The sequence below is a fragment of the Festucalex cinctus genome, chromosome 12 (assembly GCF_051991245.1).
Source record: "Festucalex cinctus isolate MCC-2025b chromosome 12, RoL_Fcin_1.0, whole genome shotgun sequence".
In the NCBI taxonomy this organism is placed as follows: Eukaryota; Metazoa; Chordata; class Actinopteri; order Syngnathiformes; family Syngnathidae; genus Festucalex; species Festucalex cinctus.
Window position 1 is genome coordinate 18,743,150 of NC_135422.1, and position 17,977 is coordinate 18,761,126.

Sequence of the window (17,977 nt, forward strand, 5' to 3'; positions counted from 1 at the left end):
TTTTTTTGTTTTTTTTTTAAACGACCATGTATAGTTAAGCATTTTTTTTTTCAAATGATCAAGTTTATTAGGGTATTTTTTTAATGTTTTTTTTTTAAACGACCATGTATAGTAAAGCATTTTTTTTCCAAACGATTATGTATAGTAGGGCATTTTTTAATGTTTTTTTTTTTAAACGACCATTTATAGTAAAGCATTTTTTTTCAAACGACAAAGTATAGTAAAGCTTTTTTTTTTTTTTTTAAACGACCATGTATAGCAAAGGCACTTTTTTTAATGACCATGTATTGTAATTTTTTTTTTCATTTATTTTAAACAACCCCAATATATTAAGTCTTTTATTTTCAAACGGTGAAGTATAGTAAGGCATTGTTTTTAATGGTTTTTTTGAGGGGGGGTTTTAACGACCATGTATAGTAAAGCATTTTTTTAAACAACAATGTAAGGCACTTTTTTATTGACCATGTATGTAAGTTTTTTTTTTTTGTTTTTTTTTTTTTTTTTAACGACTGTGTATAGTAAAGCATTTTTTTTAAACGACCATATTATAGGAAGGCTTCTTTTTTTTTTTTTAAATGACCCTATATAGTACGTTTTTTTTTTTTTTTTTTTAAACAACCATGTATAAAAAGGCATTTTTTTTTTCAAACAAAGTATAGCAAGGCAATTCTTTTTTTTTTTTTTTTTTTTAAACGACCATGTATAGTAAAGCATTTCTTTTTTCAAACGGTGAAGTATAGTAACGCTATTTTTATTTTTTTTAGACGACCATGTATAGTAAAGCATTTTTTTTTAAACGACCATGTTATAATAAGGCTTTTTTTTTTTTTAAATGACCCTATATAGTAAGTTTTTTTTTTTTAGACGACCATGTATAGCAAGGCACTTTTTTATTGACCATGTATAGTAAGTTTTTTTTTGTTTTTTTTTTAAACGACCATGTATAGTTAAGCATTTTTTTTTTCAAATGATCAAGTTTATTAGGGTATTTTTTTAATGTTTTTTTTTTAAACGACCATGTATAGTAAAGCATTTTTTTTCCAAACGATTATGTATAGTAGGGCATTTTTTAATGTTTTTTTTTTTAAACGACCATTTATAGTAAAGCATTTTTTTTCAAACGACAAAGTATAGTAAAGCTTTTTTTTTTTTTTTTAAACGACCATGTATAGCAAAGGCACTTTTTTTAATGACCATGTATTGTAATTTTTTTTTTCATTTATTTTAAACAACCCCAATATATTAAGTCTTTTATTTTCAAACGGTGAAGTATAGTAAGGCATTGTTTTTAATGGTTTTTTTGAGGGGGGGTTTTAACGACCATGTATAGTAAAGCATTTTTTTAAACAACAATGTAAGGCACTTTTTTATTGACCATGTATGTAAGTTTTTTTTTTTTTTTTTTTTTTTTTTTTTAACGACTGTGTATAGTAAAGCATTTTTTTTAAACGACCATATTATAGGAAGGCTTCTTTTTTTTTTTTTAAATGACCCTATATAGTACGTTTTTTTTTTTTTTTTTTAAACAACCATGTATAAAAAGGCATTTTTTTTTTCAAACAAAGTATAGCAAGGCAATTCTTTTTTTTTTTTTTTTTTTTTTAAACGACCATGTATAGTAAAGCATTTCTTTTTTCAAACGGTGAAGTATAGTAACGCTATTTTTATTTTTTTTAGACGACCATGTATAGTAAAGCATTTTTTTTTAAACGACCATGTTATAATAAGGCTTTTTTTTTTTTTAAATGACCCTATATAGTAAGTTTTTTTTTTTTAGACGACCATGTATAGCAAGGCACTTTTTTATTGACCATGTATAGTAAGTTTTTTTTTGTTTTTTTTTTAAACGACCATGTATAGTTAAGCATTTTTTTTTTCAAATGATCAAGTTTATTAGGGTATTTTTTTAATGTTTTTTTTTTAAACGACCATGTATAGTAAAGCATTTTTTTTCCAAACGATTATGTATAGTAGGGCATTTTTTAATGTTTTTTTTTTTAAACGACCATTTATAGTAAAGCATTTTTTTTCAAACGACAAAGTATAGTAAAGCTTTTTTTTTTTTTTTTAAACGACCATGTATAGCAAAGGCACTTTTTTTAATGACCATGTATTGTAATTTTTTTTTTCATTTATTTTAAACAACCCCAATATATTAAGTCTTTTATTTTCAAACGGTGAAGTATAGTAAGGCATTGTTTTTAATGGTTTTTTTGAGGGGGGGTTTTAACGACCATGTATAGTAAAGCATTTTTTTAAACAACAATGTAAGGCACTTTTTTATTGACCATGTATGTAAGTTTTTTTTTTTTTTTTTTTTTTTTTTTTTTTAACGACTGTGTATAGTAAAGCATTTTTTTTAAACGACCATATTATAGGAAGGCTTCTTTTTTTTTTTTTAAATGACCCTATATAGTACGTTTTTTTTTTTTTTTTTTTAAACAACCATGTATAAAAAGGCATTTTTTTTTTCAAACAAAGTATAGCAAGGCAATTCTTTTTTTTTTTTTTTTTTTTTTAAACGACCATGTATAGTAAAGCATTTCTTTTTTCAAACGGTGAAGTATAGTAACGCTATTTTTATTTTTTTTAGACGACCATGTATAGTAAAGCATTTTTTTTTAAACGACCATGTTATAATAAGGCTTCTTTTTTTTTTTTAAATGACCCTATATAGTAAGTTTGTTTTTTTTAGACGACCATGTATAGCAAGGCACTTTTTTATTGACCATGTATAGTAAGTTTTTTTTTTTTTTTTTTAAACAACCATGTATAGTAAACCATTTTTTTTTTTCAAACGGTGAAGTATAGTAAGGCTATTTTTATTTCTTTTAAAAACGACCATGTATAGCAAGGCACTTTTTTATTGACCATGTATAATAAGTTTTTTGTTTTTTTTGTTTTTTAACGACCATGTATTGTAAAGTATTTTTTTTAAACAAGGCATTCTTTTTTCAAAGTATAGTAAGGCAATTCTTTTTTTTTTTTTTTAAACGACCATGTATACCAAAGCATTTTCTTTTCAAACAGTGAAGTATAGTAAGGCTTTTTTTTTTTTTTTCTTTTTTTTTAGACGACCATGTATAGCAAGGCACTTTTTCATTGACCAATATATATATTAATTTTTTATTATTATTTTTGTTAACGACCATGTATAGTAAAGCATTTTTTTGTAAACGACCATGTATAGCAAGGCACTTTTTTATTGACCAATATATATATTAATTTTTTATTATTATTTTTGTTAACGACCATGTATAGTAAAGCATTTTTTTTTTTTTTGAACGACCATTTATTGTAAAGCATTTTTTTCAAACGACAAAGTATAGTAAAGCTTTTTTTTTTTTTTTTTTAAACAACCATGTATAGCAAGGCACTTTCTTAATGACCATGTATAGTAAGTTTTTTTTTTTCAAACGACAAAGTATAGGAAGGCTATTTTTTTTTTTTTTTTAAAACGACCATGTATAGCAAGGCACTTTTTTTAATGACCATGTATTGTAATTTTTATTTTTTATTTTATTTTAAACAACCCTATATATTAAGTCTTTTATTTTCAAACAGTGAAGTATAGTAAGGCATTGTTTTTAATGGCTTTTTTTTTTGTTTTTTTTAACGAGCATGTATAGCAAGGCACTTTTTTATTGAACATGTATGGTAAGTTTTTTTTGTTTTTTGTTTTTTTAAACAGCCATGTATAGTCAAGCATTTTTTTTAAAAAAAGACGACTTATTTATTTATTTAGTAATGTATTTATTTAGTAATTTATTTATTTATTATTAATTTATTTATCTATTTATTTATTTAGTCATTTATTTAGTCATTTATTATTTATTTAGCCATGTATTTATCTTGACTTTTGGCAATTTTGACCCTCCATAATTATATTGTGGGAAAAGTTCTAAGAAAACCAAATGAAAAGTGGAGTCAAAAGTCACTTTTCAGATAAGACAGAGCATTTAGTGAGAAAAAAAACAAAACAAATCACTTGCGTGCGTCATTCAAACGACTTGATTGCCGTGTTGTTTTCGCCGCCATCAAGGCAGGAAAAAAATGCTGCCACATGTGAAAGGCGTCACCTTGCTTTCACCTTGAGCGTAAACACGCACACGCCTTGGCAACGAGGTCACGCTTTCGCATCCGTGCGGAATTTGAAGCCTCGCCGCGAAAGCGCCGAAGTAGGGAATCGAGTGAGCGGGAAGTTTCCAGCCACCGTTTGATGATGTCATTGGTTAAAATGGCGGCAGGGTGTCATGTGGGAGGTGTTTTCTTTTTTTTTTTTTTGACACGGTGGGAAAAAGAACAGAAGTGATGGGAATGTTCCCCCTTGGAAAAAAATGCTTCATGGGACGTGCGTGCGCGGGGATGACACGGCTATCGATGCATTCAGAATTCTGCCTCTATTGATTTTATGTTTTTAACTTACCTGAATCCTAAATAAAATCTTCATCTTGAGGCTATCATACGACATATCTTTCTGTGTTTACTGTGTCAACAAACCTTGACAAAAATCTATCAATAATCATGGCCAAAAGATGTACAACAAACCTCCAGCGGTCCCTTTCTGTAGGCATGAAAAGCAGGATTGACGGGGATCTAACATTCAAATCTTCAGTAAAAACTTAAATACGTCCTATTTTCATTTTGTTTCTGTCAAATTTAGTGTCAAAAATGTGTGCGCTGCCATCTAGTGGTCCACAGCAAAACTATCGCCAAAAGAAACATCAAGCAGAAGATATTGAAATATGTCAATAAATTCTTAAACTAGGGGTGGGAACCTCTGGCTACCTCACGATACAATACGATACAAGGCTCACGATAACGATTATCTCACGATATGGCGATACCGCACTTATCGAAATATTGCTCAGGTAATAAATCCACGATAATCTACGATAAAACTAATCATAAAATAATAATCATATAAATAAAAATAAATACAAATAAAATACATAATAATAAAATGAATAATCAATGAATAAATAATAAAAATAAATGTTATAAATAATACATTATAAAAATAACACACACATATATATATATATATATATATATATATATATATATATATATATATATATATATATATATATATACATACATATATATATACATATATATATACATATATATATATATATATGTTTATAGGCGGCACGGTGGTTAGCACGTCCGCCTCCCAGTTCTGAGGACTCGGGTTCGAGTCCAGGCTTCGGCCATTCCTGGGTGGAGTTTGCATGTTCTCCCCGTGCCCGCGTGGGTCTTCTCCGGGTACTCCGGTCTCCTCCCACATTCCAAAGACATGCATGGCAGGTTAATCGGGCGCTCCAAATTGTCCCTAGGTGTGCTTGTGAGTGTGGATGGTTGTTCGTTTCTGTGTGCCCTGCGATTGGCTGGCAACCAGTCCAGGGTGTCCCCTGCCTACTGCCCAGAGCCAGCTGAGATAGGCGCCAGCGACCCTTGTGAGGAATAAGCGGCCAAGAAAATGGATGGATGGATGGATGGATATATATATATATATATATATATATATATATATATATATATATATATATATATATATATATATATATATATATATATATATATATATATATATATATATATATATGTATATAACTATCACCAAAATAAAATAAGCGTCAAGCAGAAGATATAGAAATATGTCAATAAATACTTAAACTGTACCAAAAAATAAAAAATCTGAAATTGTGGTACCACGAATTTGCGTGATGTGCACTGCATTTTAATCAGTTATTGGACAGGTATGAATAATGTAATTTATGTACGTAACATGTCCAGTTTGCTACACCTTTTCTATTTTTCATTTAACATTTATTCCTTTTTCTTTGTTAGCATAGGTGGAATATTACAGTAGCGGATTGCTGACATACCACAAAGAAAATTTCAATAACACGTGGAGTGTTCAACTTTTAAATATATTTTAAAATACTCTACTCACTCCCATTTTTTTTATTGAAATGTACAAAAGTAATGGTTACAAATAAACTTGTGATTACCTTTTTATTTTGTTGTTGGTTTTACCTACTTCATTTCTTTTAGTGGTATACATGTGTATGTTGCGTCAACAAACGATTTCGAAAAATATATATTTTGTAGCAAAGAAGATGGTCAGGGGAAATGGCTTTATTTTATTGAGGAAATATAGTGGATTAAAAAGTGAAAGTTGAAAGAAATATAAGTAACAAACTAAAGTACAGAATTGTAAGACTAACCCGTACTTTAAACACATCAGCAGTCCAACAAAAGCCAAAGAACAAATATAATACAATCTTTCAATTCAGGCAGTGTGAGGGCAGCCGTTCCTGCATCCGAGGACCCCGAGGGACTTTGCATTCGTAACACAACTCCAGTTCAGCCACTCACGGGAATAGTTGCATAACACATTCGCAGGGTCGACACAGAGTAAATGAATGAATTAAAGAATAAAAAATATACTACGTGTATAGTACAATGTAGCATGTATGTATAGCGTGTAACTGGTGGGCGAAGGTCACATTTCATTTCCTCGTGGTTTTCAAAAAAAAAAAAAAAAAAGTCAACACCAGAAAGCCCGGTGCCTCGTGTGGTCGGCCATGTAATTACACATCATGTCATTATAGTATCGTATGAACGTGAGTGCAGCCAAACCCAAACGCGCCCCCACACATTCCCCCTCCTGGCTCTTTTTTTTTTTTTTTTTTAACCCGGCAACAGTGGCCACAAGTTGGACAGTCACGACATGGCTTATAATAAGCACGCTCACTGTACAAAAACACTTTTCGATGGAAAGCAAATCAAAGGCTTGCAGTGCAGTCTAATTACAAAGATGTCCATACAGCACATTGTATGCATAATTATAGAGCGCATATCATTTTGTTTCTGTGTGTGTGTAATGAGACAGTACAGTAATAGATTTCCTTGTTTTCATATCCGTGGTTGGTTTTTGCTGGCTCTTTTGAAAATGAAAGTTGTCCACATGAAAAAAAGAAAAAGAGACTCAAAACGACCACACGTGTGTCTCGTATGTGTATGTACATGTATGTAGCTACTGTATGTTTATGTGTGACTTGAAATCACTATTTTTATCTGTCTATAAAACATAGACGAAAGATCAAGTCCGTCAAAGTCTTGTATATTTTCATACTGTATCTTTTAAATATATATATATAAATATATATATAAATATATATATATATATATATATATATATATATATATATATATATATATATATATATATATGGCTTCAAATTATACAGCTATTTTTAATCTGGCAAAGTGTGTCGTTTTAACCTAGCTAGCAATTAGCTCGGTACGGGTTATCGTGCTAGTGTGTTGTCAGTAACACCGCGGTTAGCATGAGAGATGCTATACATTGAAACACAAACGCATACCCATAGTATTTGTTATTTATTTATGTATTTATTTTTAATCAAACAGAACACGTCGAAATCCACACAAGCATATTATTAGCATGTTGACATGTGAGAGGCTAACTGTGCTAATTGCGCTTGATTTTATGGCCGGGTTTGATGGCTTCAAATTATACGGCTAATTGTAATCTGGCAAAGTGTGTCGTTTCAACCAAGCTAGCAATTAGCTCAGCAAGGGTTAGCGTGCTAGCATGTTGTCAGTAACGCCGTCGTTAGCATGAGAGATGCTATACATTGACACACAAATGCATACCCGTAGTATTTGTCATTGTTTTTGTTTTTTTTAATTATTATTAAACAGAACACGTCGAAATCCACCCAAGCATATTATTAGCATGTTGACATGTGAGATGCTAATTGTGCTAATTGTGCTTGATTTGTAACAATGTAAACTCAAGTACATGTTTGTCCACATAAAAAAATGTCAAATGTTTGTAAACATCACAACAAACAACAAACGTGTTTTGCAGATTTGAAGGGTAAATCTAAAAAAAAAAAGTTGCAACAAAACTGAAAAACATACATACATAAACATACTTGTAAACAAAACAAAAGTAAAAATAAATATTTGCTTTAACTTTTGTTTTTGTTTTTGTCGCTGCCAGATCCTTTGAGGAGGGCTGCGAACGTCACATATAGTGTCTGAGCGGGACGGCCAAGGGGGCAGCAGGAGGTCGGCGAGGGCCGCTGTTGCCTAGCAACCGACCCACCACCGATGATCATTTTCGACCAGGGCAGCGTATCCACTTTTTAATTCTCCACTTGCATCTGTCTGACTATGACCATATATTTCCATTCATTTCATATATTTTATCTTCTAAAATAATAATTTAAAAAAAATTCATTCATATTAAAGTTTTTTTAATTGAAATAAAAATAAAAGCATTACAATAATTAAACAATATTTTGAAGTAAAATAAAAATATATAAATGGTTATTTTAACATTTTAAATGGAGGGTATGCAAAATACAAAAGTAAAAAATAATGTAAATAATGAAATGCAAAAATTTAAATTGTTAAAGACTAATTACAATCATTTAAATAATTACAAATAAAATTGATTAAAATAATCTAAAATTAAAAATAATCATTTCATTCATAATTAATAAACAATAAGAACAATTAGAATAATTAAACAATATTCATATTCAAGTAAAATAAAATATATATAAATGATTATTTTAACATTTTTAATGGATATGCAAATACAAAAATACAAAAAATTAAATATATAAAAAAGAATGGTGGTGGAGGTGAGTGGGAGGGGGGTCCCCCTCACAGGTAAGGGGGGTACACATTAAAAAACATGGCACAGGAGGAAAAAGCCTGCAGGTCAACGGCGGAGACATCTTCTTTCTTCTCGCTTGCTCACTTGGCCTCGCTTTCATCTGCTGCAGAAAAGGGAGGAGGAAGACGAGGAAGCTGAAGATGAGGATGAAAGGGGAGCAAGGTGGGCTCTACGGAGACCAGGAGTGCACAGATGAGGCGTCTTAGGGCAACCCCCAACCTTTGTGAGTCATATCCAACCTGGGATGAAAGGATTTGCCGGTAAAAAGTATTACCGGCATTGGAAATTTAAGCTCACGACTACTAGTTAGTTAGCTCGTTTAGTTGCTAGCAATCCTTACAGTTGCACTTGTTTTGTGGATTCTCACTTCAGCTTAGGGCTGCACTATATTGGAAAATCATGCGATGTAGTTGCTGAATATAGAGATATCGATATTATTGCAATATTTAGCATGTATCTAAAGAAATTACATTTTTATTATCTAATGAAATATTTTTTTTTTTACGCAGCAAAATAAGCAAACTCAATATAATCTTCCTTCATTAATTGTAATGACCTCTTGATCATTTTAGTTAGCGGCTGACTGGCTAAATTCAGATAAAAGCCTAAAATTCCATATGAAACTTATTACATGACTTTGCGATATGCATATCACATGGGCAATATCGCGATGTCGATATATTTTCGATATATTGTGCAGCTCTACTTCAGGTGCACAAAAAAAACAAAAAAACAAACAGATGTTCTGATTTTTGCTCAGTGTTCTCTACTACGCTTTGCTTTTTCTTTTTTTTTCTTTTTTTGCATCTGTTTTTATTTCTTAATTTTTCATTTTTAACAGATAATTTTTTTGCCCATTAAAAAAAAAAATTCAACTACCGTAATATTTTTTTTTTTATTAGGTGGCAAAAAAAATGTTTTAACTAATATTTTTAACTAGTATTTTCATTTTTTTTATTTAAAAAAATTCAACATTTAAAATTTAGCTAAAACCAATTTGTCCTTTTTTTTTAAATGTAGTTTATTTCCCAATTTTCTTCTTTTTTTTTTTTTTTACTGAAATGTATGCATTTTTCATCACACGGGTGTATTTTCTAATAATATTCTGATATTTTTTCTTCTTCAAGTTTTTGTCTTTTTTTGTAGTATTTTTTCAAAACTTTTGTTTCTCAAGGCCCCCCCCCCCCCATTCGCAAAACGGACAGGATTTCTTTCTTTTTTTTTTTAGAGCGAGAGCTCAGCATTTTTTCAGTCGGTCGACTTACCGATTCAACATTGGGATTTCAAATCCGGGTATCGATAACGTTTGAATCGTTTTGATTGTCAGCGTTGCATAGCATCAATTACGTGTCCATTCGTTTATGAGCTTTTTTTTTTGGACTTTTTACAGACACTCACTCTTTCCCACCAACCCTCATACAGTAGTCAACCCCCCCCCCCCCCCCCCCCCCCCCACACACACACACACACCCCCCCACACCCCCACGCACACACACCCGCACACTATACAGTGGTGGTGGTGCAGTGTTTAGGTGTGAAATGGGCGCGCATTGAAATTCATGAGTTGAAAGGATGAAGTGGGTCAAACCTGCAATTGTCACGCTCGATGTCACGGAATGCGACAAGGACCAGATTGGACTTCTCGTTTATCGGCCGGGGTCACTCAAAAGTCACAGGCAGGGTTTCAAATCAGGGTTTGGTTTTAGGGACTGTGCAATTAATCGAAATTCAATTACAATTGTAATTACTACAATCCACAATTACAAAATCAGCATAATCGCAAAAAAAAAAAAAAAAGATTAATATTACTAATTTGAGTTGTTTAAATTTATACATTTGCATTTTTTTATTTTAAAATTCCAAAAGGAACTTGCATAATTGTAGTGTTTCAAAGAATTTTATTTGTCTTAATAAAAAAAAATAAAAAAATTGTCAAAAAAATAAATGATCGTCCTACTGCACAAGTTTTTGCCAACATAAATAAATATTATTATAAATATATGTTATTATAAATTATGTTTGGTCCAAAAGGAACTTACATAATTCTAGTGTTGTTGTTTTTTTAAATTGTTCTTAATTTTTTTTTTCTTGTTTTGTACCAAATAATCGTTTGAATAATCATGATCAATTATTACCAAAATAATTGTGATTATTATCTTTCTAATAATCGAGCTGCACTCGTTTCCAATTAGGGTTGCAAACAAGGCTTTCATTTTCAAACTAGACTAAGTACAATTTATAAGCAATTGCATGGGAATGCTGAAAACATTCCCACAATAATAATGCTAATAATAATAATTATTATTATTATAATAATGATAATAAAGAATATGAATAACATCTTGCTCAGCATTCCCACAATTAAGAGTTTCAAGACAGCATTATGGTTTTGAATTGGGCTTTCAACACAGTTCTTCACTTTCAAATTTGGATTTAAAGGACAGGGGTAGTGCTGTAAATTAGGATTATAAAACAAGGCTTCATTTTCAAATTTAGGGTTTCAACTCAGGGTAGCATTTTAATTACATTTTAAGACACGGTTCGGGCTTCAAATGATGCTTTCAAACAATGTTTCAAGCCAGAGATAAGCTTTTAAAGGCAAGGGTCTGGTTTTAATTGGGGTTTCAAATTAAGGTTTCAAGTAAGAATTTGGGTTTCACACTAAATTAAGGGTTTTTAGAATTGGGATTTGAGGCCAGGGCTTCAAATGAGGGTTTCAAGACAGGATTCAGGCTGTCAAGACAGCGATGAGTGTTTCAAACAAAGCGTTTGGCCTTGAAATTGGGGTTTCAAAACAGGATTTTAGACTTTTCGAGAGGTTTGAAATGAATTGAAACAAGTTCGGGTCAGGTCATTCAATTAATTCAGTTTTGTTCAGCACGTTTAAAAGTGTTCCTCTGCCGCCCTCTAGTGGCCAACATCATTTTGTTCAACCATTCCTCCACACCAGCGGGCTAGATTTTGTATTATTTTTTTGACGACTTTTTACTTGTATGCCTTTTTACTTGTATTGATACTTCTTACCATGTCAAAAAACACATTTTAAACCTCTATGTTGAGTTTAGATTATTTAAAATCAATATGATCATATATGCGGCACGGTGAAAGAGTGGTTCGCACGTCCGCCTCCCAGTTCTGAGGACTCCGGTTCGAGTCCAGGTTCCGCCCTTCCTGGGTGGAGTTTGCATGTTCTCCCCGTGCCCGCGTGGGTCTTCTCCGGGTACTCCGGTCTCCTCCCACATTCCAAAGACATGCATTGCAGGTTAATTGGGCGCTCCGAATTGTCCCTAGGTGTGCGTGTGAGTGTGGATGGTTGTTCGTTTCTGTGTGCCCTGCGATTGGCTGGCAACCAGTCCAGGGTGTCCCCCGCCTACTGCCCAGAGCCAGCTGAGATAGCCGCCGGCATCCACCGCAACCCTTGTGAGGAAAAAGCGGACAAGAAAATGGATGGATGGATGGATGGATGATCATATATCAAATGCTCCCTGGTGGCGATTATTATTACATAACATTAGTAATAATGTCAAACGATGACTAAGGCTTCAAAACAAGGTTTTCAAATTGTACCGCTGTTATTATTATTATATTATTCAAAATATTAATGAAATTAATGTCCTTTCCCTCGTTCTCAGGGAGGATGAGCAACTTGAAGCCTATTTCACCCTTTTAACCACAAAACTAAAAATATTCAATAATATATATATATATATATATTCAATAATATATATATATATATATATATTCAATAATATATATATATATATATATATATATATTGAAATCCACATTTGATGGCCTGCTTCAAAAATGGAAGTTTGCTATGACAAAATGGTGGAAAAGTAAACAAGCAGCAACAAAGGAAGGACTTTATTTATTTCACTTTTTGTACATTGTGGGGGTTTTTTACAATTTAAATTCATCTGATTGAAAAAAAATTGAAAATTCTTATTCAAACATTTCAACTTAACGCCCTCGAAAACAAAACAAAAAAAATCCCCAAATTTGTACGACTGTTAAATAAATAAATAAAAACGACTCCAAAGCATTTGCAGTGAGACAACACTGAATATGATTCTTTTTCTTTTTTCTTTTTTTTTTTGGTGTAAATGTTTTTTGTTGAAGCGGCGTTACAATCAGTGTGGCGACAATCAACAAGCTGTCGACTATTAAAGATCCATTTTACAGTAACAATTTCCATCCAGTCGATTAAATGAGAGTAAAATCAAATTTTCATTTTTTCAGCTCCTCGTTCACTCCCAGCTGCCGTTTTTGGTCGCCAGCACAGCTGCAGTCCAAAGCAAATAAAAAAAATAAAAAAAATCATAAAAACTACTCATAACATGCTTTTCTGCTCCCTTTCTGCTAAATAATCCAAAAAAAAAAAAAAAAAATCTCAAACAGTTGAATCCATATTATGCTTATTGCTTTGTTCCTATGGTACAACAACAAACAGAGGACGGTTCGAGTCACGTGATGCAAACAAAAAAACAAAAAAAAATCATCATCATCGCCGCAATCAAAAGTGCATTGACGTCGACGTTGGAAATCTCTCAATTGGCTTTTTGACAGAAACATGACACCTGGAAGGAACCCTGAGCACACATCCATGGAAACCACTTGAACCTTTATTCCGTACGTGTGATTGACAAACTAAAAAAAATGCCTGCAAGGTGAATTCAAATTCATTTCTATCCAAATTGAGACAATCACACAGAAAATAGGAAAATACATACTCCATTTTTTTGAAGATATTAAAAAAATTTATTACATTTTTATTTTTATTTTGTATTTACTTATTATTTATTTATTGATTTATCATTCATTTATTTACTTTAATTAAATTAATTTAAAAAATTAGCAGCCTTGGCAATTTTTTTGTTTTAAATCATTCAAATTTGGCAATGCTGTGTCAAATTTAGAAGACATATTTACTAGTACAATGTTTCATCAGCCTGAAACCTCCTATGTCACAATTTGCTCAATTTAATATTTAATGAAGAGCAAGAAAAAAATAATTTATATATATATATATATATATATATATATATATATATATATATATACACACACACACACTGTGTATATAAAAAACGAAAATGCTTTTACAAAAGTACTAACTGAAACTACAGCGTACTTTCATGAAACTAATGCAACCTAACAAAAATTATGTTTTTGTTTGTCCATTTAGAACAATCTCTTGATGGCAGCCATGTTGTTTTGGTATTGCGTGAACTTTTGGGGCTCATTTGAAATGTATTTATTTCATTATTTCCATATGTTTGAAAAGGTTTGAAAATTGTACTTCATTACACAATACTTGGTGACGTTTTTTTTGTTGTTTTTTTTTATTATCTTGTACTCGACCTAATTTTTTTAATATTGATAGATTAAAAAAACTAAAACTAACAAAAAATAAGCTAAGAGAAAGCACTTTTAAAAAACTAACAATCAAATTAAAACTTAGTGAATTAAAAAAAAAAGAAAAAGAAATTAAAAGTAACTATCATGGAAAAATCCAAAACAATGATAACCCTGGTCAATTAAAGCGATACTTGACTCATTGAGACATTTTCAGTAGTAAAAAGTTCATATTTTGTGCAGAATGAATTTGATAATCACGTACAGTTGTGCTGTGCTGAGGAAGTAGATAGCGACCAATCATGGCTCAGCAAATTAGTTTTTAAAGGTATTAATTGTACATGAAAAATAATGAAGTTATCAAATTTATTTTGGACAAAATATGAACTTTTTACTGCTGAAAATGGTTCAATGAGTCAAGTATCCCTTTAAACTACTGGCCAGTCCACATTTAAGAGACTGGGAGTTTTTTTGTTTTTCCTTTCTCAAATTAGTCAACAATCTCAAGTGTTGAAAATTGTTTTCTCTCTTTAATGTCGAATAGTTAACATTTGAACCACTTTTTGGTGGTCTCCTGAAAACTGATGATTTCACCCAAAGACAGCCAATGGTGTACTCGTATGTTCTTTTTCCTTGCCAAAAAGGCAATACAGCAAACTAATACAACGACTGTGTGTCAATACTAACTTTTTTTCCACTATTGAATGACGTTTCTGCACACTACATTTCAAGTGAGGGGCTGCTGGTACTAACGCTGACATGTTTGACGTTAACGAGTAGAAATGCATGATGTCATCAATAGTACTACTAGTGTCACATAGTTATTAACTAGTGCGCAGGCTTCCTAGTATGCCAAACTTGTTGTCGTGGTGCGCATAGAATACATGCCTCAATGGCTTTCCGTTAAGGTTTAGATTGGAGAAAAGACTTCAGAGGGCTATGACGTTCACTCTGGCACCCTCTGTTGACTGAAACTAGTAGTGCATCTCTGAAACCTTTGGGACTCAAATTTCAGACAAAGATGCAGCCGGGTTTTGGTTTTCTGCTACCATGTTGCAACATGCACACCTCAAAAAGCACCGAAGGTCGGCACGTAACCACGGCGACCACACGACGACGACAAAGGCCACTTCAACAATCCGCCGAGACGAGGTGCAAGCGTCAGTCAATGCGCTGAATGATAACACGGACGATGAGGAAATGCAGATGAAGCGGTTCCAAAAAAAAAAATGATTTCAATTAAATCTTCTTTGGTTGACGCAGCTAAATGCACACTAAATGCACCATGCAGATGAAAAATAGGAACAAAAGAGGAGGAATGACGGTTTGGACTAAAGTGCAGAAAGCGTCGCACGTTCTCTGATTGTTCACACTACACCTCTTGATAAATGTAAAACAAAAAATGTGTTGTTTGCTGTCATCGTGCCAGGAGAAACAAATGATTACAACGTGTCCCCATGGTCCAATAAATAATAAAACAACGCTCAAGTGTAATTTACACCATCAGTAGACATTTTGTTTGACGAGGTGCCTTTTAAAGGCAATAGAAGCTTGTTCAGTTTGTGGCGGAAGTGCTTTTTCACAAGGCAGATTTTGGTTCTTGTTTTGTTTTTGTATACCTTCCACCAAAAGGTAGTTCACCTGTGAAACCGCTATCGTCGTCTAGCCGTTGAGCTTGGCCATCTGCTCTTTCTCCACCTTCTCCTTCTCCTTCTCCATCTCCATCAGCTTCTCCTCCTTCTGCAGCATCACCATGATGTCGGCCACCTGCGTGGTGGAGATGTCGATATCCTCCTTGTCGATCAGCTCCACCACCTGCCGGGAAAAAAGGAATTGAGACCAAGCTAAGGATTTTGAATGCCATGTTAAACAAATATCCCGGAAAACGCATGTTAAACAGTGTGGAAAAGAGCCTTTTACAACATGGCCCTGGTTGATCGCTTATACTCTGCTGCCACCTGCTGGCCGTTTTTGTAATAACTACCATTGCTTCAATCATTCCCTTCAGTTCAGAGGCTGCATCAAAGCCTTCTGTACGTGCTAGCATTAAAACAAAACAAAAAAACAAACAAACAAACATTAAACCGTATAAATACGTCTTTGGGAGCATGGTAATATTTAAAATAGAGTGTATTTATATGTTTTTGAGAGCAAAATAGTTAAAATAGGAGTATGACGATATATCAACATCGTGATAAATCGTGATACTTTGTCTCCCACTAGATTATCGATACGCCTACGCAAGTATCACAATATTTGCAGTTAATATACAGCCACTATAACGGCTCCCTTGTTTATTACTTATTGAGCAATTACTTGGCGGGCCACTTGGGGGAGCACCTCATGAGAGTGGCGGGGAATTGTACGCAAGTCTTCAGAGGTGAAGAAGACTCATAACTAAGACATTTATCTGCCCAGCAACTGACTCAGTTTTGCATACGTGTCTATGAAAAATGTGTATTATATCTTCAATTTTAACATTTTAAAACATATTTTATGTTTCGACTTTTTGAAGCACACCATTTCTGAGGAATATTAATATTGATTTCATTGGATTTAATATTTAAGTAATTTTATTTATTTATTTACTTTTGCAATGTTACACAAAAAAATGGTGTCACAGTTTATAAAATGAAACAACTATGTAACAGACTGACTTGTTGCATGATGGTTTTTAAGAAAGACACAAATTTGTTGACAGACAGTTAAGAAGACATTTGTATTTGTTTAAAAAAAATACACTAAGGTACTCAGTGTGAAGTAGACAAATATTGTGTTTCAGTGATGGTACAGAAAGAAACTATTTTCTCGTTGAAAAAAAAATCAGTTTATGTCTTGAGTTAGTTTTATCGTAGATTATCGTGGATTTATTACCTGACCAATATATCGTAATATCGCGGTATCATCATATCGTGAGATAATCGTTATCGTGAGCCTCGTATCGCATATCATATCGTATCCTGAGGTACCCAGAGGGTTCCAACCCGACTTTAAAACCCCATGAAAATGTCATTTTCAATTACTTATTTACTGGATTTATATTATAATTGTGATCAAATGTGTTTCATTCTAGAATCAACACTGAAAACTGCATTAAAAAAAAAATTTCTATCGTATTACATCATTTATCAATTTTTTTTTCATGTAATATTCTTGTTTTGAGAAAGAGGCATTTGATGGCTTACTGCACTTCCAGTGGAGCAAATGTTTGCTGCAGTTTAGTTATTAAAAAAAAGAGCAAATATTCTACTGACCATGGAGAACAATTACGTTTTAATATCAAAAGTGGTAGCTCCCTGTGCTGGCTACAAAAAACACTATTTTAATAGCAATATTAAAAAATAAAATAAAATTAAAAAAAAATAATAATAATAATAAAAATAAATAAATAAAAAGACTGGCACTGAGAAAGTTTCCCTTTCGGGGTTGTTTTACAATCTGCTTTTACAATCACGCATTCAAACTGGAATTTGAAAATCAAAATGGTGATTTTTGTACTACTGACAAGCACCTATGCAGGGTTATTTTAGTTAACTAAAACTAACGAAAAAACTAAAACAAAAATTCAAAAAACAATTTTAATGAAATAAAATAAAAACAAAAATACTTTTAAAAGAACAAAAACTACATTTTATGTTTACAAAAACTAAAAACTACTGTAATGATAGCAAAAACGTCCGTTTTAGTCTGTGTTAATTAATTTAATGCATGAGCCTTTGGGAATGATTTTAAATGTGATTTTAAGTAATTTATTTTGATATGAACCGGAAAAAGGACGTTTGAAAATGTGCCACGCAGAAGTGACGTTATCTAGCAGCAGCAAATAGAAAAGCACCTTCGGATGACGTCGCTCACATGGTGTTTTTTTTAAATATTGCGCACAAGTAACACATT

The 17,977-nt window shown here is 32.1% G+C and overlaps 1 protein-coding gene across 8 annotated transcripts in view; it reads right to left on the reverse strand.

Moving 5' to 3' along the window:
• Window positions 1-8,064: 8,064 nt before the first annotated feature.
• Window positions 8,065-17,977, reverse strand: part of letm1 (leucine zipper-EF-hand containing transmembrane protein 1) — a 38,847-nt gene continuing 28,934 nt past the window's right edge. For 4 of the 8 annotated variants that reach the window (XM_077538182.1, XM_077538189.1, XM_077538187.1 and 1 more), the window contains one exon: window positions 12,578-15,898. In XM_077538182.1, the coding sequence (XP_077394308.1) occupies window positions 15,746-15,898 (153 nt within the window). In that variant the 3' untranslated portion in view covers window positions 12,578-15,745. The other 4 variants (XM_077538185.1, XM_077538186.1, XM_077538184.1 and 1 more) reach the window with 4 other exon arrangements.